This window comes from Acinonyx jubatus, chromosome D4 (genome assembly GCF_027475565.1).
Source record: "Acinonyx jubatus isolate Ajub_Pintada_27869175 chromosome D4, VMU_Ajub_asm_v1.0, whole genome shotgun sequence".
Taxonomy (NCBI): Eukaryota; Metazoa; Chordata; class Mammalia; order Carnivora; family Felidae; genus Acinonyx; species Acinonyx jubatus.
Genome location: NC_069391.1, coordinates 86359883 through 86384536, shown reverse-complemented (window position 1 = coordinate 86384536; position 24654 = coordinate 86359883). Strand labels below are relative to the sequence as shown.

Sequence of the window (24654 nt, the reverse complement as noted above, 5' to 3'; positions counted from 1 at the left end):
AAAAAAAAAAAAAGACCACAGCATGTGCGGTAGGCAGAACTCTCAGATGACCACCCAAGATTCCTGGTCCCTAGCTAATCAAACACAAACCTAGGTACCGTCGTGATCAGGTGACCTTAACACTGATTACCCAGGTAAGCCTGTGATAGGAGTCATTGAAAAGCCATCAAAGCAATGAGCCATTTAAGTTTCCCTTAGCTGGTACCACAAGGAAAGGTCAGATTCAAAGCACAAGAAAGATTCAATGCAACAGCACCGCTGCTGGCTTGAAGATGGAGGGAAGCAAGTCACAAGGAACACGGCCGCCTCCAGAAGCGGAAGGACACCGCCAGCTGACAGCCAGGCAGAAACAGGAAGCCCAGCCCCACAAACCTGAGCGAGCTAGATGCACATTCTTTCCCAGAGCCCAGCTCAGCTGATACCCTGACATCAGCCTTGTGAGACTCTAAGCAGAGTCCAATCAGGCCCACCAGGACGTCCAACCTGGACCACACACGCTATTCTAAGAAACACGCACGAAGACACACGCACGCTATTCTAAGATACACGCACGAAGACACACGCACGCTATTCTAAGATACACGCACGAAGACACACGCACGCTATTCTAAGCTGCTAAGGGCGTGTTCATGTCTTACGCGTAAAAGAAAACAATCACGGGAAGCTCTCCCTAAGTGCCATGCCACGGTTCAAAATGGCCTGGCTTTCTTCAACGTCAGGCCTACATGGAAGACGACTAGGGGGCAAAGCCCTCTCCCTACTTCAAAAGCCGCCCACCCCCAGCTGGAGAATAACACTGGGAATCCGAGTTGAAAGAATTAGGTCTGCTCCTGCCTACCAACCGTGACCCCGTACACACACCAGATGTAGACTCTGTTCGTTGTCAGGGCCATCCTAGCACGGGCCGGGTGTTCCTGCACGTTCTTGCCAGGGAAGCTTTGCAGGACCAGCAATCCTGAGGGGTGCAGATACGTCCCCATCGGGAACGAAGAGCAGGCTCGCCGGAAGAGGTGGAGCCTCCAGGCTCGCGGACCTCACTGGCTGTGATGCAAACTGCTGCTCCCGTGGCATCTGTCTACCTGGGGTCCCTCCACGTCAGCAGGGGGCAGGGAAAGCGACACAAACATGAAGCTCATGCTGCATGCTGCGCTCCAGGTAGTAAAATTCTCTGTCTCTGACGCAAGACTCGCGGGACTTCTGCTGGCACCCACGGAACAGTAATAACCTAACTTATTAGCTCGCAAGTAGGGTAAAATTCCAGATTCTGACACTATTATACACAGAAGTTTAAATCAGGAGATCAATGTCGTTACATTATACATTTCAATGGAATAAAATACCCTTCTTGAATTTTCTTAACAAGATAATAAAATCTACATCACACCTGAGATACAGAAAATATCCAATAAGTTTAATCGAGCCCTGCCCTCTCCAGACACTCATCCCCCCACATATACACGTGACGGACCGGAGAAGAGTGGTAGCTGCCTCCAAGATATCAGTCCGTTCACAAGACGAGGGACAAATTAGTTTCACGTTATCAATTTCTGACACATGCGTTCCACATAAAGACCCATATGATCTCATTTAATCCCTACCCAGAAACCGAGGCTCAAAGCGGTCAGTCCTCACAGAAGAAACTGTAATGGACCCTGCAGGTCTGGAGAACAGCGCCACACAGAAGCCGGGGATGCAGACAGAGTGAGCCCTGTGGAGATGCAGGGGCGCGGTTGCTCCAGCAACACAGCTGTGTCCTGAAGGCACGTTCTTCCTCCCCGTGGGCTACGGGAGCTCTTGTCGTGACTGGGCTTCCTGAGGAATGTCAATGCCACTGCAGAAACGGCTAGAAACCACATGACACAGAGAGGTCTTTTATTTAAATGTTCTGACTTTGTTTTTAATGGAAAATGAAGAAATCCTTAAGGTAAGAGGCTCTCCTGTCCTGGATGAATTTGGACTTGGTCCCCTTGAGTGTCCATGGCAAGCGTCTGCTTTGTTTGTAGGCGGTGGGGCCTCATCTTGTGACAGTATCACTTGAGGGTCTTGCTAAGGTTGGAGAAGCCAATGCCAACGCAGGTCAGCAGCACTTTATCCCCACCCTTGAGTTCTTCGCCACATGGCTTGGTTTCAATTTTAAACATAATCTGGAAAAAGCTCTTCAAATGCCGCAAAAACTCTATCCTGAAAAGGAGGAAAAAAAAAAAAAAGGAGGAAGGAGTGAAAAAGGAATTCGATTTTCAAAACAAATTCTCCTTCCCCCACATAGAACCCAAGCTTTTACTTTCACAGATCAAGAATATCTAAAATTAAGAACTGCTCATCAAAGCTCATTGAAAAGTTATTTCTTCACAGCCTGCCAGTTTCCAAAGTGGATTTAGACAGCCTATAGAGACGCACACGATACAAGATAAACACATTTTTAAAAGGTCCAAGGTGAGTACATGACACAGAAGTCATTCGGTCCCACGCAGTTGAGGGGACATAAACACAGCGTTAGTCTTGAGCAGCGCAGGCAGAGACACATGTACTCCCGTGACTCACAGCATCATGAGGTAAAAACCAAGAAGATGCCAAAATAGAGCAAAGTCTTTCTCTTTGCTCCTCAACCGCAACAAAACCCTTCCATTCACTCCACACAGATTTACTGAGTGTCTACTATGTACCAGGCACTGTCCTTGGTGCTGAGGATGTTGCAGTCAACAAAAAAATCCCTTCTGTTATGAAGTGTTCAATCTAGTGAGGCAGACAAGTTAAATATTCTTTAAAAGTACTATGGAAATTTAAATAAACAAGGAGGGGGTGGGGGGGAGAAACTTGGATATGACAAGATTTGTGTGTATATGGCAGGAGGCCAGGGAGGAGCTCGCAGTAAACATGACAAGGAGTTTCACGGGGCGGTTTCCTGTCATCTCCTTTAAGACAGAATGATGGCTGCATCCCAACAGCACCCTGGGAACAGCAATTGCACGGAAGGACCATGGGACAGGCAAGCGACTTCTACTGGTCTGCCCTAACCGACTCAACATCTCCCCAAGCTGGCCCAACCAGAAGACACACCAGGAGTGTTCACTGAACACACAAGTTCCTGAAGGTTTTACTCAACTAACAACTGGTAGGGAACAAGGGTCCAGTGGCAGAGCCTGGAAGCACAGGCCAACACAAAGACAGGCCCTCCCCACCCCTTACCAGGCCCCATCTCCCCAGGGCACAGGGGCCAGAAATCTATTGTTTACAAGTAACCCTAGTGATTCTTTTCAGGCAAGTTTGGGAACACTGGCTTAGTTAAAAAGAGATGGTCTGCATGTCTATAATGAAATATCCAGCAACCTTGTGTTGCCCCCCAAATGAACCATCCAAACTCCCTATCCTGGCCAGATGCCTCTAATGGGCCTGCTATGGAATCACGTAAAGAGCTTTCAAAAGACTGATTCTAGACATAAAGACCAATGGGAAAGAATTGAGAGTCAAGAAATAAACTCACATACTTATGGTGAGTTGATTTTCGAAAAGGGTGTCAAGATAATTCAATGGGGAAAGAATAATCTGTTCAACAAACGGTGCTGAATGACTCCACATACAGAATGATGAAGTTGGACCCTCTCTTCCCAGCATACATAAAAACCAACTCAAAATGGATTAAGAACCTCTAACAGCTAAAACTATGGAAGTTACAGAAGAAAACAGCAGTAAATCCTCATGATCTTGGGGTAGACATTGGTTTCTGTGTGTTGTTGTTTATTTTTGAGAGAGAGAGAGACAGAGCATGAGTGGGGGAGGGGCAGAGACAGAGGGAGACACAGAATCCGAATCAAGCTCCAGGCTCTGAGCCTGACAGAGCCTGATGTGGGGCTCAGACTCACGAACTATGAGATCATGACCTGAGCTCAAGTTGGACGCTTAACTGACTGAGCTACCCAGGCGCCCCAAGTTTCTTAAATACAACACCAAATGCAGAGTGATAAAAGAAAAGAAAAAAAGCCACACAAAATGAGACATCATCAAAATTAAAAACTTTTGGACATCAACAGACATTATGAAGAAAGTAAAAAGACAGCTCTCAGGATGGAAAAAAATATTTGCAAATCAAATACCTGATAAGAGTCTGGTATCGAGATTATATAAAGAACTCTTACAACTCAGAAAACAAAAACAGAAAGTCAAGAAATACAATTAAAGATAGGCAAAGGATGTGAATAGACATTTCTCCAAAGCCTTACAAATAGCTAACAAGCACATAAAAAGATGGTCAACATCATTAGTCATGAGGGAAATGAAGACACCACTATGGGGTCCCACCTCACACCCTATAGAAGGGCTACAATCAAAAAGAGAGAGAACATAGGTGTGGGTGAGGATGTGAAGCAGTTAGAACCCCTGTTCGCTGCTGGCTGGAAGGGAACACGGTGTGTTCCCAGTCTGGCGGTTAAATCTTAAATAAGAAGCCACCACATGACCCAGTAACTCCCCTTTCAGGTACGTGCACAGGAGAAATGCAGCATACGCCCACACAAAGGCCTGACACAAAGGTCTGCGACAAAATTGCTCAAAAACAGTCAAAAAGGCAGAAGCAACCCAAATGCCCATCAACTGCTGCGTGGCTACACAAAACAGCAGATTATTCGGCCTAGAAAAGAAAGGCGGCACTGACCCAGTCACAGCACAAACTCTGAAAACCTGACACTAGGGAAGAAGCCGGACGCAGAAGACCACACGCTGCAGGAGCCCATGTATGTGAAGTGGCCACTAGAGGCAGACCCTGGAGGCAGAGAGGAGACCAGTGGTTGGCCAGGGCCGCGGGTCCCGGGCCAGGCATGGGGAAGGCCGGGGGCCACTGTGAACGGGCAGAGGGCTTCTACCTGCGGTGCCCAACATGTTCTAAACTTGTGGTTACGGTTACACGACTTCGTGAATACGCTAAAAACCACTGAACTGCACACTTTAAATGGGCAAGCTGTGTGGCACGTGAATTATATCTCAACACCACTGACTAGAATACATATATATGGTATTTGTGAAGTTCAGAAGACATACTGAACCTGGCTCCCGCGCTCACACAGTGTAGACACAACTGAGCGTGGGGCACCTCCTGGGGTGCATTTTCTACCCCCTCCTGTCCCTCTGCCCTTCCACCTACACAGGAGGGAAAGGGCAAAAAGGAGAAACGGGGCTGGGACAATCCCTCACCCCGTCCGGCTGACGTGACCAGCATTTCAGGGACTAAGAGAAGAAAGAGTAACTACCCCAGAAAGCAGTTCTCGTGCATGGGGCACGCTCGCAGGAAAGCCCCTCGCTTCTCGGCTCTCTCTTCATCTCCATCTTTAAAGCAACAGCCCAGGGGTACCTGGGTGGCTCAGTCGGTTGAGCGTCTGACTTTGGCTCAGGTCATGATCTCACGGTCTGTGAGTTCGAGCCTCGCATCAGGCTCTGTGCTGACAGCGCGGAGCCTGGAGCCTGCTTCGGATTCTGGGTCTCCCTGTCTCTCTCTGTTCCCCCCCACCCCGCCCCCCGCCCACTTGCTCTCTGCCTCTCTCTCAGAAATAAATAAACATTAAAAAATTAAAGGAATTAAAAAAATAAATAAAGCGACATCCCATCTGCCAACTCTCCGGCGAGGCTTCCCCAGCCGGCAACCTCTCTGAGATAGGACAGCATTCCCGGCCCTGCTCGTGGTGTCCGATTACTGCTCGTGCGCCATGGGCTCACAACTGCCCCGTCCCCTTTGGGTAAAGCACCTCCAGGGCAAAGACCTTGTCTACTACTCAGAGCCACTCCAGCTGCTGGGCACCGCTGGGTGAGGAGGCAGCAAACAGAAGTCAGGAGCCAGGGCGAGTCCACATTCCTGGCAGGGAGGGGAAGTCGCTTCTTCCCCTGCTGGCTTCCCGGTCTTCTCACCAACTGAACATTTCAGTTTCTCGCTCTCTGTCCCAGCCTCACCACACCCCCCAGCCTGTCCCAGGAGAGAAAACAAACACATCAAACCCATGGATCAACAAGCTGCATCCGTGGGCAAAGCTTCCAGCTGGCAGCCAGGGGGAGGGCACAGCCACCTCACCCCGTCTGCGTTCTAAGGAGAAAATAGTCTGTTCTCTCGCGGCCTGAGCGCTAACGCAGCCCAGGCACGCTCCGCTCCCAGGGCCTCCCCGGCCGGCCGCACCGTGAATGAGTCGACTGTGCTGGAAAACCCAGACCCCCTGGGCAGCTGGCAGAATCCCCGAGGGGCCCCCGCGTGCTCCTGGGCTCCCGGAGAAGGATGCAGGCCTGCATATTTGCAGCTCCAGGGTATTTGCGGCCTTTGGACCTGGTGGGGTCCACGTTTTACAAGGTGTTCTGCCGGCCTGCCGGCCCGCCTGCCCGGCTGAGGAAGCCCGCCTGAGGGGCTGGGGGCAGCCTTCGGAATGTCCTTCCGCCTCCGGCCCGGTTCTCCAGAAGCCGAGACCCTAACCACAGGCGACGTTAAATCTTAACGGTCTCCTGAAGGGATGAAACAAGTCATTAACCAAGTCACATCCTCGCCGGCCGGTGCCCTTCTCCGCCGCCCGCACCCAGGCCCGAGAGGCCCCACTCCCGCCCTTCCCTCTCCCCCGGACGCCAATGGCACACCACGCACCCTCGCCTGCTGGACACAGCATGCGGCCGCCGGCCAGCCGGGAGTGACGTGTGGCGCGCTCACGGCAGCCCTGTCCCTCAGCGGAGCGGCGACCACCTGCATTGCTCCGTGTACCTGCAGAGGTGACTGGGATTCTTTCTACATAACCCCCGCGCGAAGGTCCGAACCCCTGATTTAGACAATCGTACCTGTCGTGAGCTTCTCTGGTTGTTGTTCGGGAAAAAGTGATCTGTTTTTAGAAGAACAAAACCGAAAACGACAACCTCCTTTTCCATGAAAGCCTCCAGTCCGTCTGACAAGCAGGTTTCAGAGAATCCTTGAGCACACAGAGCAGTCTTCCTGTCTATTTGCCAAGTGGGGGCTGTTCCACCACCATCGTTGGTCAACAGGTGGAGGCCAGTGGGCTCCCGCTCACCTGCCCACCAAACCCCAAGTGCCCGGGACCTGACAGGTGGCTCGCCCACCTCTTAAACACAGCCCCCGTTGCCTTCAGAAGCCTGACGGGAGGCGATGAGAGGTCACGGGACAGCGCTCTCTCGGGCCGCTCCACAAACACAATCTGGACAGATGGTCCCGCTTCCTGCTCCACCAAGGCACTTCGATATTAGGGTTGCCTGCTTCTCAGGCCTCGGGCATTGCTCTGCAAGTGGAGGGGAAAGACCCGGGAACAGGAAGAGAACCTGCTCAATGACGTCCCCAGAGTCATTACACAGGAGCTTTTAAAAAACACACTGGCGGTGCTTTTTGTGGCCAAACAGAGGCTTTCCCAAAGCCCGCTGGCCTCTGTTCCGAGAGTGAACGTGAGCTCTCGGCCGAACTTGGCCTTGGGACCCACATCCCTCCCAGCCTGGCTCCCTGCCTCCGGCTGCCTTTACAAACCGAATTTTGTTTCATCTGGAAAACTGACGATATCGTGTGCTTTTCCCATATGCCAGCTCCGTGCTGGGGCTCTGACTGTGTGATAATAAGAGTGCCAGGGCCCTGCAGCACCGCAAGCACCCCCAAACGTGAGGTGCGGCGGCGCCCCGCCAGCTTGCAGACAGCAACTGAGCGACTGGACCCAAACAGCCGGGCGTCATTCGCAGGCTGTGCGCCAGACCAGGGGAGCCCACCGTCCCCATCAGTCAGTGACAAAAGGGACACCAGGCTCTTGCTCCCCAGCTCTTCACAAGCAGTGGAAAGAGGTCATTTATTAAAGTTAGAAAAAAACAAAGTGACATGATTTATTTTAGACTTCGAACTAAAGATAGAAGGAGATCGTTTTACGGCAGAATTTGAAACGAGGACTCTGAAAAGATGTGGCATGGCACCCTGCCCCAGGCAGCAAAGTGCGTGGAGCCCAGCAACGTGGATGCAATCCCAGCTCTTACACAAGAGCTCAGTGCGTCAGGGACGCAGGGACTCTGGACGAGACTGTCTCGGTCAGAACCCCACGGCTGGCCCATGTGCCTCCGGGCACGTGGCTCGACCTCTCTGTGCCCCAACCCCCTTATCTGTAAAATGTACAGCGAAGGGTACCTACCTGCTTTTATCACCCCCCCGCATAGGGTCATCATGAAAACTAAGTGAATTCATATTCTGAAAGCACTTCAAACAACATCTGGACAACAGTAAATACTGTAAGTGCTTGTTAAAGAAACCGACCCTACACAATTCTCGGGAATAGTACGTAAGATGGGAATGGTTTGTTTAGTAAAACAACTGCAGGAAGTTGCTCATAACGGACACAGATTTAGAGTCGCTGAACAGACAATTTATGGTGACTTCAGGCCTGAGAATACCCAACGCAAGTTTACTAGGCCTCCAGGTGTCCAAAGTGACCTTACTGGGATACTGGACTTCCCAGACAGAGGGGATGTGGAGGCAGGAATCTCGCTGTTCAGCACAGACTGAGCTCTGTCAGGCACACCGCACGGCTGGGAGGACTAGGTACCCGGCCTCATTAAAGCCTCATACCACCTCCACAAACCCAGGGCCGCAGGACCACTCAGCCACCTTCACTACCGAGGACACAGATACGCAGACCCGCTCAGTGCCTTGTCCACGGTCTCCCGTGCTCCAGGGCAGAGCCAGAACTGAAACGCACACAGGGGGGACTGTGATGCTTGCGCACTGGCAGGACGCAGAACGCTCTGGTAACCGCAGCCCCCAATCGTGAACAATTTCCAAAAGCGCCAATTAAGATGCTCATTAGTATTTTCCTTGCTGTTAAACCTGCTTTCACATAAAGTGTAAATCCTCCCCTAAACTGTAAAGTTAAGCGTTTTGAGGGAAAGGCAGAACCACCACCGCCAACTCTAACTATCTAAAACTCAACGAAGTCAACAGAAATAGAGCATACACGTACCGGCATGCCATCCAACCCTATTTTATTCTACGGGGAAAAAACATCTTTCTGGCCTTCCTGAAGAATTTCACACATACAGACTTACTTTCTCAAGTAACACAGGAAGCCAACGGCAATCTCCTGAAGTAAGACAGAGGGAAGAGGAAAAGAAGAACACAGAGACCCTTATTTTCCAGAAAGGATTTGAAAGCAAGAAAAAATATCCTCCTTACTCCCAGTGCTCTGTCAACAGACATTTGAAAAGCTATCTATAAAAATCAAAATGTGCAAAGGGCCAGAATACATTTCTTTAAACCAAAGAGGGTCTTGCTTCTGGTTTTCATTAGAAACCTGAGGTTTCAGAAAACGGATTTTTAGGACTTTAACTGCGCATAAAAGTAAGTGCGACAGTTTGACCTCAAAAGCTCCTGAACTGGATTAGGATAAACTGCTCCTCCCAAGTGTGGCTGTCCTCATTGCGGATTCCATCCCTTTCCACCCTTCACCGTATACAAGTACGATGTTAGCTTCGCCTGCTGCGTCCCTGAAGGACATATATTTCTTCCCACCTTTGCCCCTTTGTCACTTTGGACCGCCAGAGCCTTCCACGAGGATAAAGGATCCCAAACAGGGGCGCCCGGGTGGCTCAGTCAGGTGAGCGTCCGACTTCGGCTCAGGTCATGATCTTGCGGTTTTTGAGTTCGAGCCCCACGTCAGGCTTGCTGCTGTCAGCCTGTAGGCACAGAGCCCGCTTCAGATCCTCTGTTCCTGTCTCTCTATCCCTCCCCCACTTGTGCTCTCCCAAAAACAAATAAATAAAATTAAGAAAGAAAAAAAAAAGGATCCTAAACAGATCCTTTCAAAAATACAGCTTTCAAAAATAAACCTCCTTACCCCCACGCTAATGCTAGCTTACCAGAAAGTACCGAAAAGAAGGGAGGCAGTCCTTTCCCACCCATGGCAGCCCCTCTTACATGAAGCCCTGGGAGGCAGGTAACCCAGAGGACAAATGTCCTGTAAGTCCGAGCCCCAAGTCTTAAAACACATAATTTTACAATCTGTCCTATTCCTCTGAAGCTCCATTCAGAGCAGACCGCTTTGTTTTCCCAGGAGACGGTATAATTTTAGGCAAGGTTTCTGGAAGACAGGACACTGCAATTAATGTTTGGTGAAAAGTGAGTCAAGGAGGACACAGGAACTTTTAAAAATGTCAGTCACATCTTGGCCATCTCCGCAGGGGCTGCTGACTTGAAAAGATTATAAAGGCCCTGTAGCCAAACTGAAGAAAAAAAAAAAATCTCCAAGAAAAAAAACCGTCAAGGAAAAATAAAAATATGCATTCTGTTTTTCACACCACGTTCTGCCAAACCCCATGGCCCATGACCACATGCATTTCAAGACAGGGCCTGGTGCTGTGTGAGCAGGAGGCCTTCTGCTGCCCTGAGGCGGACAGATGTGGGCAAAGCAACAGCGGTGAGAACGGCTGCCCGGCTGAAGGGGCCATGGCAGCCGCAGACTGTCAGCAGCTTCCAGGAAACTCTCTCCGGGAAGCAAATCTCTGCACTCGGGGGTGCTGTGCTCCTAGCCCTGACCTCCTCCTCTCCGAGTGCCTGAATTACCAAGTCTATCTCAGCAATGCTGACCCCTGGTGTGAGTGTGCCATTTACTCAATTTCGGGTCCCATGTCCTGTGAGATACTTTAGACGAGTTATTGGGAGACCGTGTGGTCCTCACCGGCTTCCTGCTTACCAGTCTTCCCCCACTGTTAACAGAATGGACTCTCTCTCTCTTCCACCTCCCTGTTCAAAACAACCTCCCCCCATTAATCAAAAAAAAAAAAAAAAAAAAAAGAAGCCTCCTTAAGAATGTCTTTTGAGCTCTTTGTCTCCAGGCCCCTGGAGCCATGGCGGAGAACGCAGCACCCCATGGCTGCGCTCGCCCCCTCTCTCAATGTGATGGCACCATCATTCTTCAGTTATCACAGTACTGTACCTTTCAGACATACAGCATCGGTACCATGATAACCGAAAAAGGACAGTTCAGTCTCATATCTACCTGAAAACGTCCTCCCATGAGGCCCAGCCGGCCCTGCTCCCCACTCACAGATGAGTACGAATGATCTTGAGTGGATAAGTACACACTCGCAGATATCAGCGCTCCAACAGGCTGTTACGGCAACCTCAAGTACTATCAGTGGGAAATGCTTCTCCCCCTGTGCCGTGTATCACTGAAGTCTTCTGAGAGCTGCTCTTTTTGGAGAGTGCTTGCTTTAATGCCTTAGCCGTCAACTCTGGAGGACACCCACAGCCTCAAACTCACCTCTCTAACCTCCCCGCTAGTCCAGCAGTATGCCTACGAACTCTGTCTCTTCCTCCGGCTTTCCAGCCTGCTCACACCCTACCATCTTGGACAAAAAGACAGTCCTTTTTGCCACAGCTAAGGAAAAGAGGGGTTTAAAGAGCAACAAAATCCAAGTCATTAACAGAACCAGTTTACCTTTAAAATGGAAACAAAATCTAAAGCACAGACGAAAGAACTGTCTGGTATTTCTCACGTAACTCTCACATCATATCATGGGAATGACACAGAGGAATGATGAAGCTACAAGAAAGGATGTGAAGCAAAATCCTCGCTAAATACCGGGTTTAGGGTGACAACCTCCAGTTCATGTAAGCAACGGTACGAGAAAGCGTTCACGGCGACACGCTATACGCAATACGACACCTGGGTGGTTTTGTGCAACTGCAGGATTGAACTGGATGGCACGGCGCAAGGTGGAAGAAAAACGACTCACGTGTAGGGAGACAGCGGTCCTAGCAGGACTTTGGAGACATCCTGCTGTCCAAGGGTCATGAGCAACAGACCCAGGCTTTGGTTGGTCGAGTCAACACATCCACCCTGTAAACACAAACACTTTCAAGATTAATCGTTCTACCAACCAGAAAATGGAAAACCAACAAAACAGAGAGAAGGAAACAGACCCCAGACACCCAGAATATCTGAAGCACAGAAGAGCAGGCAACAAAGTTCAAGCAATAATGAAACACAATACCGGTCTTGTAAGAGCGATCCTTATACCAAGTAACTTCAAGGGGGTAAACAGTTAATAAAAACAACTGCAGGGGCACCTGGGTGGCTCAGTCGGTGGAGCATCCTTCGGCTCAGGTCATGATCTTACTGTTTATGAGTTTGAGCCCCACGACAGGCTCTGTGCTACAGCTCAGAGCCTGGAGCCTGCTTTGGATTCTGTGTCTCCTTCTCTGCCCCTTCTCCTGCTTGCACTCTGTCTCTCCCAAAAATAAATAAACGTTAAAAATTTTTAAAAATTTAAAAAAAAAGAACTGCAATCGCAGAGACTACGAGAATGAATAGACACTCAAGTCTACTGAGGCGCATCTAGTGAAAAACGCCACTCTGCCTTTGTAACTAAAGCCGCGGCAGGACATAGGGGCAAAAACGTGTACTCGGTTCCATAGCTGAATACCTAGGGCTAAATGAAGGTTGTTTCTATTGATCTGATCTGTCACGGAGCACCACAGTTAAGGTGACGTGAATGGAACATCACCTTCCACAGGCACCACCTGTGCACACACTCTGTCACACTCAGAAACGGTCGGCCACGCTCGAGGGGCCTCCACCTCTCCCTGTGCACGCCTTAAACCTGGGCAACGACTATGATCACCCCCTCGGTTCTTACTGAGGGTGCGTTATTCCCCTCCCCCCAACTCCTCCTTCCTTTTCTTCCGTATCAGTACGCAGAACAAAACTCTCTCCTGAGATGCAACTGCTTTGGCTGCCCTTCTTCTTTCGCTCTTGAATTTGTCCACCTCTGCCGCCATTTTGCTTCAGCAGAGGCTTGCATGACAGCTGTTGACATCTGTGCCCTTAAATTTGTCTTGATCTCTCATCATTCCTCCTGGGGTAATTTGATTTCGAACCATTCAAACTTAACACTGTCCACAATGAAAGCAGGATGACCCTGGATCTCTATGTATTTGGCACACGTCACCGTAAGAAACCCGGTTTCTAGCACAGTGCATCCCTGTCCGAGGCGAGGCTCTCTCAGACTGTGCACCCACTGTTTATGTGGGTACGCCTCTGTCCTCTGTTAGTGCGGGCAGGGTAGCGGATAAATCAGTTTTCAGGCACAGACACTCATTCTCTGTGTCACACTCTGTGACAACAGTCAGAAAATAAAGGGGTTTCTGCTACAGCTGGCCTTTATGAAAATCTACTGCTCTTCGCAAACCACTGGAGATAGTAAAGGACAATATTCACCTCATTTAGCAAATTTTAAGAAGAGTTACTGCGTACGTATTTCCATCTACAAAGGAAAACCTGACCCACACGGAGAACAGGAGGCCCAAGGAAACTAACTCTGTTTGACAGAACTTGCTCCCTCTCACAACTGTCTAAAGTTAAACTGTTCTCTTCAGTCTCTCCTTCTTATCACTGTGTTGCTATTCTACCATGCTCACGGACTTCTAGTACGCGCTAGACCGATATTTTAGTGCGATAAATATGTCAGGGTCTGTGCACAGGATACCACGGAGGGAGTGATGGGGCTACCCCCGAGGCACGGGGTGTAGAACCTGTACTGAGTGGCTCTGGTCTTGTGGCAAAGATGATACAGGGGCAGGAATAGGGACAATTCAAGTGGAGCCAGTGCTATGCAGCAGGGGGGTGTGGCCACTGGGGCTGCCAAGGCGAGCAGGAGAGGGCTGTCACCCGGCTGGCAGCAGAGGGAGGCTCTGGGGAGGGGGACGGGAGCTGGCCCTGGAGGGGACAGCAGGAGGATGGGGTAAACTGGACCCAGGGCCAGCAAGGAGCAGCCAGGAGGCCAGTGAAGTGGCTGCCTACTGTCTGCAGAGGAGAAGGCGAGACCACGGGGAGAAGAGGACATACACAGACTGGCTTTTCTAACCAGGTTGAGTTGAGGGTTTTGACTTTATCTTGGGAAAGTGAGAAGCTGGAGAAGGTCTCTGAGCACAGGGGTGAAACGATCAGATCAGTATCTCAGGGGGAGACCTGATCTACAGAAGATGCTAGAGAGGCAGGCGGACGCGAGGGCAGCAGGTGGTGGCAATGAAAGGCAGACGAGAAACGCAGCCCCAGAGAGCCTGTGGCGTAATCAAGGGGGCCTGGGAACAGAGGAGACATAAATGAAACAAGGGATTAGACCAGAGGGTTAAAACGTTGGTAAAAAAATAAACGGGACCCTCCAAGGGATGGATTTTTTTTTTTAGGTTTATTTACTTATTTTGAGAAAGACAGAGACTGTGTGTGTACAGGGGAGGGGCAGAGAGAGGGAGAGAGAATCCCAAGTAGGCTCCATGCTGTCTGCACAGGAATGCTGGGCCTGACACAGGGCTCGATCTCACGAACCATGGGATGGTGACCTCAGCTGATATCGAGAAAAAGAAGTTGGACGCTTAACCGAGCCACCCAGGTGCCCCCAAGGGATGGGTTTTATGACTCATTTAAACCATATCATATCACACACCTATGAAAAATTATTCAGGAAAGCATAAAGTGTTTTCATCCTTTTGACAATTAAGGATCACAGACACACACACAGTTTTCTCAATGATTAAAAACAAAGGCAAAAAACCTGGTCCAGGCATAAGGCGATGGTATAAAACAGAACTTAACTGGAGCGTAAAGAAAAAATAAAATAAAATAACCTAATCCAGATTGCACGTTTCCTCTCGGGTGGACTGACGATGGGCTGTGCTCTCACCCAGAGGCTTACAATCTGCTCTTTACAGGGATGTAACATACACTCCAGCTGTGCTCGTGGGCCCCCACTGGGCTATTCTGTAACGTGATGCTTCTGATGCCCCCAGGTCAGCTAGAAAGAGACAGCAGCATCCCCACAGTCACAGAGAGCGCCTGCCAGTCACCACAGGATGCAGTCTTCCCTCATAAATGCCGAGATGACAATCTTCCTGAACTAAGTAACAGGCAGAGTGAGCTCTCGATCATTCACTCCCAGCTTCCCGTTACCACCCATCTTTCAAAAATCACTCAATGTAGCACCAAACATTGGGCTGGTTTAGCATCAAAAAAGCAAAAAAGCGGAGGCCAGACTCTAGCCGCACAAGAACCGTGTTGAGATACTTCCTCCTCTGGGAGGATTTCATCCGACAGGGTGATTCCCTTCCTCCACTAGTTCCCAGCTGAATCGCTGCGTACAGACGATCGAGGCACTCCAACGCAGACAGGTACAGTCTGTCCTCCATTTTAACCAGATGGACGTTAAATAGAGCCATTTCAGACCTGGAAATTTCAATCAACTCTGAAGAAACAGTTCATTCTTACTTGTTCCACCCTGGGACCGGTAACATATTTTCAAGAATGCTGACTTGGATCAGGGGAGTAGATGGCGTTAATAAGCTGTTTTCCTTTAGTGAGGCCTGTTCAGGGATCAATACCCATGGCCCAAGCATCACCCTACCTCAGAGGTTAATCAGCTACAGTGGAAAAAGGAAGAAAGGAAAGAAAAAAAAAAAAAATCACCACTCTACCCGCCTTACTGGTCTTATTTCACTGGGCTCCCATGTGAGTTTTGCTGCTTTAAACACGGCAAAGCTTCCCCGGGAGACTCCAGAAAAGTACCACAGAGATGTCTAGTGTCCGAGAATAAATACACAGACAAATACAGAGACGAAAGGCCCTTCAGCTAGAGAAGAAAGACAGGTTACAAATGCTACACGCCATCTGGTAGCGTATCACCCAGAGTATGGTTCCCACTTGTGCTCAGTTCTAAAACGTGGGCCCTCGCATCCACAGCAGGGCAGTGACCGTCCCTCAGAGCCTGGATTCTGCACGTCAGAGGGAAAGTCTGGGCTTCCTGACATGGAACCAAGACAAAAGGTAGTGCAGGGTAACAAATCCTGGAGCCAGATTTGGGACTCCCCACTAAATAAAGCGTGTAAGGTCACGAAGAATGTATTTTCAGGTGGCTTCATCTTATTTTCTCCTGCCATCATTTTTCCTTCCTTCCTTATTTCTTCCTTGCTTCTCTGAGGTCACCTCAACTATCTTAGGAAACAGTGTGTGAGCACACAGCGTGTGTGCTGCTTGTCTGGACGGGCAGAGAAAGCACCGTGGCGACAGAGAGGGCACTCCCACTCCCGCCGTCCTGTGCGCAGGCCCTTCCAAGCCCCGACCACGCTTGGACGCAGGACTGCCTTCCCAAGACATTCTTCTGTGCTTGAGAGTACGCTGCACAATGCGGCCTGTTGATATTATTTTCTATCTGAACTGTCACATACAAATCCAGATTTCCAGTTTCTCTTGAGAAATCTGAGAAGAGCGCACCCCCATTCCCCTACGGCCGGACTGGGGGAGCCGGGAGATGGCACCTGTGGGGTCAAGGCAGTGTCTGCTCTTCACCTGGCCAGTCACCACCAAACATGCTCCGTTTTTACCTTCTCTCTCTTGTTCCAGTTCTTTCCTCTCCCCATTAAACTTACCTGCTCTGTATCCCGAACCACAGGGGCTGGATCTCTGCTCACTGACTAGCTTACCTAATCTAGTACACTAGCTAATGCTAAACTGCTGAATGCGTAGGAAGAAGTTAATTCCTTGGCTCAAGCCCTCGGAGGAGAAGAAAGTTGCTAAGGAGTCAGAATGAGAGACAGCGAACCGCTCCCTGATGGCACCGCTCCCAGACCTGCAGAGGCCGAGACGTACCCTATAGATCTCTTCGAGCAGCAGCTTGGCGCAGTTCTGGCCGAGGTCCTCCGGAAGCACGGCAGCCCCCTGGCCCTGGGGGCTGGAGGCCAGCTCGGCACTGAGGAAGGCGCCAGTGGTGGTTTCCGCAACCAGTGACAACCCGAAACCCGGAGACCTGGAGATTCAAAGGCACGGACGTGAGTACGGCTGATAAAGTGGGGCGCACAGCTTTCTGGTGGCCTTCTGTGTGGCCACACCAAGCCTTGCCAGCACTCCCACCGGCTTACACTAGAAATACCAATGACAGGGAGAGCATGCAGGGCGGAACCAAAGGAGGCCCGAGTCTGCACGGCTTCTCCTACCGGCCCTGCCTTCCCCCCCTTTCCCCCAACGCCTACCCTGGGAGAGACCCCACTGCGAGAGTTTGTCACCACCGACGTATAAAGTAGCGTTAACAAGGGCCACCAGATATCGAGCACCTACTGGTGGCCAATTTCTGAGCTAGGGGTCTGACGCTGTAAGTCTGCAAGGTAAGTATTACCATCCCATGTAACACGTGAGAAACAAAACAACCTGCACCAAGTCCACACCGCCAGCAAGTGACCGAGATGCGCGTTTCAGAGGCAGGTCTTCCAGACTCCAAAGCCTACGAGAATTCTCTACCCACAGTACTGGGCCCTCAACCAATCCAGAAGGAAGGAGCGGCCTGGAGGCCACCTGAAACATCAGGCTGTTCATCCCCCGTGATGAGGACGTACCACACGAGCCAGAAAAGGCCCAGGGAAGGCACACCTTGGATGAAGGAACATCCCCACCTCAGAATTCATTTGAGATAACCAGCTAGCACCGCGTCCTCTTCCGCTGTGTTTCTACTACCAACAGCCAGAAGCTAACGCCTTTCTCGTCCAGAATCACTGCTGACTCATTTGTTCACGCACCCCAACAAACAGGTGGCAGAAAGCTTCTGTGGCCAGGACGTGAGGCACCACGTACACGAGTGTTCCTGCTCCTAGAGAGCTCAGCGACAACCAGTCTGACACAAAACAAAATCGGTCCACAAACAATAAAAACAAGTCTCTCTCCCCTAAAAGTTCCAAATTTAACACCTCACAGATGTCTACTTTGCCCGGTGCCTTTTAAATGTGTACTTCCCAGATGTACACTCCACATGCCATCACGGCACCCACGTGCCTCCTTTAACCCAATTCGACACATGTGTTCCTGAAGCACTTTCCACGTGTCCGGCACAAGACTAGCCAAGATACCTGCCTCAGAAAAACTGTGCATAAAATCATAAATTTAATAGTGTTTCAAACGCACTAAGTGAGCTCACTGTATGAGAGAACTATATTGGTCAGTCCTTAATTTCTTAAAAGAAAATGGTGTCTACGCAGCCAAGGGCTACTAACTAACACCTTTGAGGACAAAGGTTCTGGGCACTCCGAGTCATGCTCTACAGTGGACACTGCGCCACCCAGCCATCACGCCACGGGACAAGCTGAAGTGGTCTTCGAGTCACCTGACCAGGAGGAAGGCGCAGCACCAGCTCCCTCAGCGGTACAGGCGGAGCCACGAGAGCTTGCAGAGTGGAAAACAGAGGGACGCAGAACCAGAAGATATGCTGCCTTCCCTGCTTCAACCCACTCACCTGCAGTTCCCAAGAATTCTGGACTCTTCCATCTCTGAAATTTTTGAAGTGTGTGTAGTTGTTGTTCCAATAAACTTCATGTTTAATCGAAACTGCTCCATTTAATGCTGTATTTGTTGTAGGAAAAACAAAGGACTCGAGAACCTACGAAGCTCCGTGTGCATTCCTCCAGTATCTCCCCTTCAACCTGGGTGTGTGTGTCCTCGGGCCTGTTATGCTGACAGAGCAGCTGGTCACCAGGCGACCTCAATGAACATCCGCATCAGTACAGTTTGCAAGCGACAGCCTCCAAAACTTCCCAGTTGGTAAAGGACTAGATTTTTTTAAGGTCCTGACTGCGAGGATCAAAATGGGCCAACGGGCAAATGCGTACGCTGGTCAACGAACTGACGCAGACCACCTGGAACCTCTGGTCCCCAGGCTTCCGGGCTTCAGCACCCGCTCTCTCAGCCTTAGAGTCAGCAAACCTCACTACAGGGATCCCCCGCTGAACTCGAAGAGGAGAATACCCCCCTGTGGCTTTACACTTCCATTACAGACAAGGAAGGTCACCATGAGTCCTCTGCAGCTTGAGATGTAGAAAACAAACACTCGCCTGATGTTATGCATTGCTCTTATACGTAATTTTTTTAAGTGGGGCTTGGAGTTGATGACCCACGAATCTCCATCACGCCCACATCTTGATCCCTGTGTGAGCTTCCTACTCACCCTTAACAAGGACAGGACTGAACTGCACACGGGGGTCAGCTGAGTCGATGGCATTACAAACAGCTGCACCACAGCTGGGGGCAGCATGGCCTCAAGCCCACTCTGCTCTATTCTCAGCCACCCTTTGGTGGAGCCAGAGGCCAGACCCCTCAGACAGCTGCTGCTGCACTGATCCTCCCCTACCGCTCTGTGATCCCCCTCCCCGGAGAATGGCCAAGAAGGGAAGAGAAAGGGAACCTTTTCTGCAGCACCTACTACGTGCCAGCCATTGCATTAGTGGCTGACGTGGGTGATCGCTCCATCTTTACAGTGACCTAACGGTGCCGGCACCGTCACTCCCACCATACAAGTGAGGAAGGCACCGGTGGTTTCGGAGCAATGCCCCAAAGAGGTCCGGGACCATCACTGACATTCCCAACTACCAGAGGAAGGGCCAGCTGTGCACACAAATCCTTTCCCAACCACAGCCTCCGACATCTTCACCTCTACAGCGCTGAACCACGAGCCACCGCCACGTGGCTGAAATCACCTTCGTCACTCCCGTGGGCCTTATCAAGGTCAGAAATGCCACATCACCCTCACCCCTCCTTTGCTCTCTCCTTCTTTGGCCGAAGTCAAAACAAAGCTCAGATGCAAGGGCCGCGGACAAGGGTGGGTGTGTGCTACTTCCTGCTCAGAGAAACACCGAGGTCTGAACTCACAAGTCAATCCCTGATGTTCTTATTTTTAGGAGACACAGCCTACAAGCTGCAGACTCCCCAACGTTAGTGATCCTGTCGTTCACACTGAAATGATTCAGCAAAAACAAGAACACAGAAAACCCACACACAAGTAAAGCCGATTTGGCAAAACAGTCACTGTTAACTAGAAGTAGAAGGAATACACAGGTGTTCACTGTGCTAGCCTTTCAACTTCTCTGTGTATTTAACATTTCCATAATAAAAAAATTAGTTCTTAATTGCTTGCCTAACTTACTGGTTTCTAAATATACAACCAAAAGCCTAAAACAAGTATTTTCATTACACAGATCATCATTAACTTTTTATTTTCTAAAGTGAGGTTTTCTACAAAGGTTTAATTAAACCCAATTCCAATCTGCAATAACAACCCTCTCTGGCTCTAAGAGTGTTGTTCCACTCGATGGAGAGGGAAGCCAACTGGCTGGGACCAGTGGCAGAGGACATTTTCCCCTAAACTGTTATTTACTCAGGGTGGGAGAACTTGTTTACTTTATAAACTTTTTTTTTTTTTTTAAGAGTGAGAGAGAGCGCACGCGAGAGAGCGCGCACAAGTCAGGAGAAGGGGAGACAGAGAGGGGGGAGAGAGAGAATCCCAAGCAGCCTCCACACTGTCGGCAAGAAGCCCAACTTGGCACTCGATCCCACGACCCCAGGATCATGATCTGAGCCAAAATCAACAGTCGGACGCTCAGCCACCTGGGCCACCCAGGTGCCCCGAACTTGTTTCGTTTAATTTTTTGTGGGAACAGATGTGATTTAAAGCTGGAAGCACCTGGGTTTTAACTCCCCCAGGCCAGGGTGTGGACCCCTCATCTCCAGCACTGGCCACTGTGACACTTTCCATGTGGCAGGCGCTCCAAAGATGCCTGCAGGTGACAATGGCAGTAAGCCGGGAGGAAGTTAACTCTGAAATCATTCCCCTCTGGCTGCCCTGTAGCACAGCTGGCAGCTGTCATTTTGATCAGAACAGGACTGGAAAAAGGCTGGGGTAGCTGCAGAATTAGGCTCTAGACGTGCACACTTACTTTCCAGAGCTGACTCCTTTCATGTGGTCTGTGTAAATATAGATATCGGGGATGAACTTGTTGAGGATGCTCCTTGCAGAATCCACGATCCGGTTTGCCATCTGCGGGGACACACGCACGGAGTACCTGCAGTCTGCAGTTAAGGGTGCGTCCTGCTCACACGCCAGGACAGAGGAAAGTCAGTGCTGAAGCCAGCAGCTATCTGCGGAACTGTAACACATCGGGGCTCCCAAAGCCATCCTGCTTTCCATCTGTCTTTAATCGCTTAGCTTGGTAACACTTTAACTCAACTTTTAGAGCATTTTCATCAATTGTTATCATATTAGTATATAACTTTTATATTATTATTATATAAAAAGATCACAGTGAGAAACACCCAGATATAGAGAGTTGGAAAGTATAAAATAACAAGTTCCCAACCCTGCTCTAGACTTCCTACCCAATGCCCCTCCCTTCCCCTAGAAATGGTTCACCTCAATTCTGGAACAAGAGAAGAAGACCGCCTGTCTGTCTGGCATGAGCCGAGCTCGCTTTGAAGTGTTTGTTGTCTGACCACCCCCCACTGCTGGAACCGATGAGTCTGTCCCTTGAGAACCTGAGGCCAGAACAGACACCACCCTGGGGCTCACCGGGGCCAATCCCAATCCACTGCCCCCCCCGCCCCTCGTTCTGTTGACAGGAAAAGCAGAAAAAGATCAGTGAAAGACAGTACAGTAGCTGTTTATAAAGATCTAAACAGGGTGTTTTTGTAACAGAGCCTATTTTCAATTATTTAAGTATCAATTACTCCTTTTGTGGACAAGACAGGCTCCTCACAACTGCTACCTTACAGTCAAAATACTGATAATTGGCACTTTTACACCAGGGCACCCACCCCCAGAGAGAGAAAGGAGAAAGACATCAGCAACTCAAGCGAAAAGGCTGGTTTTTAAGGAAGTGGAAACAATTCTCTAAAATTTGACTTCATTATGGAGACCAGCTCTCCTCAACCCCACAAATCAAAAATTCAGTACGGAGCACTTTCGATGCGCAATGTTCAGTCAAGAGGTGGCTACGTACATGGGACAAGAGCCTAGGGAAACGGACGAGTAAGGACATGTGATCTTCCCACTACCCCAATACACACCCCACACAGCAACTCCAACAGGGAGAACAGGGGGTGTGGTCTGCCCAGTCCAGCCCAGCTGCTCAAAAATTACTGTCAATAACATATTCCACTTCCATTCGAGCTGCAGAAACAAAATGCTCAGAGACTGCAAAGAACACGGCTGGCACCCAGCTCCGCTTTCTGATCCGTCCGGCACCTTTGCCGGAAGATCAACCTTTCCTCATGGCGGTGAGACTCTGCCAATTAAGCCCGGGTCCTCCCAGATCTTATGATCAGTCTGCTCAGGGTTCGTCCCCGCCTCGGCACCCCGCCACTCACCCAAACTGTCCAGATTCTTCCACCTGAACTGCCTCCCTTCACTGTCCCAGCCCCAAGCTCCCCTTCTCTCCCCAACACCCTTCAGCCAGTGCCGGGCTGTGGTCTCCTCTTGACCTTACCGTACGCCTCTCTTCATCTACACACGTGCTGCCCTTGCCCGTCAACAAGACCATGCATTCCATAAGGAGAGGGGCTCTGCTTCTGTACAGAGCAGAGCTCTCCGATGACTCTCACACCCTATTTGTGTACTCAGAAACACTCGATAAATATTTGACTTGACACAAAGGGCAAACCTAAAATGGGGAAAGAGCAAAGAGGAATTTTTCAATACCCACGCCAAGCCCGGTTACATCACCACCTCTGTCCAGAATGTACTTCTGACCACAGGCAGCTGAGATAAACAGTGCCGGGTCTCCTACCTTTGGACTGGGCAGGTGCTGTCCTTCTGAGCCCGAGGCTGTCCACTCTCCTAAGGAGAGCGCCAACGCCACTGTCCTGACATAATCCCACGGCATCCACGGCTTCCAAAATCCTTTCAGGTACATTAATAACTGATCTTATGCTCACGGTGACCCCAGGGGCCAGGGCCATGGATTCCTAGTTCCGGAGCTTACACTGAGGACAACCGAGTCACAGAACGGAGATACAAATTAAACAGATCTGACCTCACAAAGACAACCTCCTCCCTCCAGCCCCTCCAGAGATGTGGAAACCAGGTGGGTAACTGTTCCAACTCAGGGCCAGTGGAGTCCTACATCAGAATCCTGGCAGTGCAGAGGGACAGGGCGGCTACAACCCAGAGTCACTGCGGAACCACCTAGCGTGGTGTGGAGGCTGAGTTCCAGAATCGGACCATCCGTGTTCAAGTCCCAGCTCCAGTGAACCATCATTCTGTGTCTAGTGTGCTAGACACATGAGGGGCCCCACCTCCTCATCAGTGAGAGAGGGATAATCAAAATACTCTCCCCCCCCCCCCTCAGGGTTTAGAGGCTCAAAAGAAAGAATGCACGTGAATGCCTGGCGATGCCTAGTGTGTGGTGGGAACCCCACGAATGCCAGTCACTGCTTTTCAGGCCCAAGACTCAAATCTCAAAGCAGAGGCTGCTATCCTTTCAGGAATCAGAGATCCTTCTGGGAACCCGATGAAAGCTACGGCCCCTCCCTCAAGAAACATGCCCACATAATTTTGCAGGCAGTTTCAGGAGACTGTGAACCTTCTGAAGTCCATACGTGAATACCATATTAAGAACTCCTATAACCGAGAGAGACAATTTCACAGTTCTAGGCCCTACTATCCCTCACTGGCGTTCCAGGTCAGAGAAGGCACACACGAGTGTGGGTGTGGAAAGAGAGAGACGCAGACTGATGCTCTACGTACCTTCCCTACAATCGGAGAAAGGAAACCAGTTTGTCCTACAAATTCTAACTCACTGCCATCTTGGGCCTCTACCCCAGCTTCTTCATTTGACTCTTAGGTACCAAATCATGAGCTTCTGGGACAGCGCCACAAACTGGAAACAGAGCGTCCCCCTTCTCCCCACCACCCCCCTCAGGCAGGGGGAGAGGAGAGTGGGTGGCATTAAATACAAGGTAACCGCACCATCCAGTCACAGCTGCTGGCAGGAACCCACACCAGCTCCTGCCCAGGACCTGGCCGGTCAGGGAGGGAAAAGACGTGCTCTCAGTTAAAGCCACAAGAGCAGGGCCGGCTCTTCTAACCCCGGCCCTCCCACGGGGAATACAACCTCCAAGCTCAGACCCACAGTCAACCGGACTTGCAACTACAAAAACCACAAAACCAGCTAGAGCGTTTTGCCGAAGGCGGCTCTTTTTTTCCCAGGCTCCAAAACTGGCCAGGAAGGCGATCTCAGTTCAAACCCACATTCCTTTGGGGTGTCCCTGAGAGGGGCAGCTCACATCTGGTTTGCAGACAGGAATCTGAGTGAGCACTGTGGCTCCTTCCCCGAGGAGCTGGGAGGAGGGTTCAGGGGTCCCAGCCCCGGCCCCACACGAGGAGTTCCTCGGGGTCTTCCTGGCGCCGGTTCTATACAGGGAGGCTCAAAGAACACGGGAGGGAGAAGCAGGGAAGAGCAAAGGGACAGCCCGCCGCCCGGGGCTCTTCCAGCTTTCTCCATCTCCTCTGCACAACCCCCGAACCTTCCCCACCACCCAGTGTCCTCATCAAAGGTTCACTCACAGGGCGTGTGCACACCCGGGACACCATTCGGGGAGACCCCAGCGTGACAGCCTCCGTGGAACCCATGTCGTTACCACAAGACTGTGTCAAAACAAACAGCACACTCTGCAAATCACATTTCCAGACTACAGAGAATGGGCCCCGAGCAGGGCTCACTGCCACGAGACAGCATGAAGGACACAAATCTCAAATGAGAAAAATCAAACTGAAACGGTCCGGAATGTGGGCAGGATTTCACGCGCAAGGCCACCGACTGCCGCACTTTCCAGCAACAGAGGCAAACGGCCACCAGCAGGG

At 50.5% G+C, this 24654-nt stretch overlaps 1 protein-coding gene across 5 annotated transcripts in view; it reads right to left on the bottom strand.

Moving 5' to 3' along the window:
* Positions 1-1390: 1390 nt before the first annotated feature.
* RCL1 (RNA terminal phosphate cyclase like 1) overlaps positions 1391-24654 on the bottom strand; it is a 57107-nt gene continuing 33843 nt past the window's right edge. For 2 of the 5 annotated variants that reach the window (XM_027041145.2, XM_053205337.1), the window contains exons 6-9: positions 20735-20860; positions 16632-16788; positions 11728-11831; positions 1391-2181 (exon numbers count right to left, since the gene is read on the bottom strand). In XM_027041145.2, coding sequence (XP_026896946.2) covers positions 2031-2181; positions 11728-11831; positions 16632-16788; positions 20735-20860 — 538 coding nt within the window. In that variant the 3' untranslated portion in view covers positions 1391-2030. Of the gene's footprint in view, positions 2182-6795; positions 7248-11727; positions 11832-15464; positions 15616-16631; positions 16789-20734; positions 20861-24654 lie in introns of those variants that run through there. The other 3 variants (XR_008291312.1, XM_053205336.1, XM_027041146.2) reach the window with 3 other exon arrangements.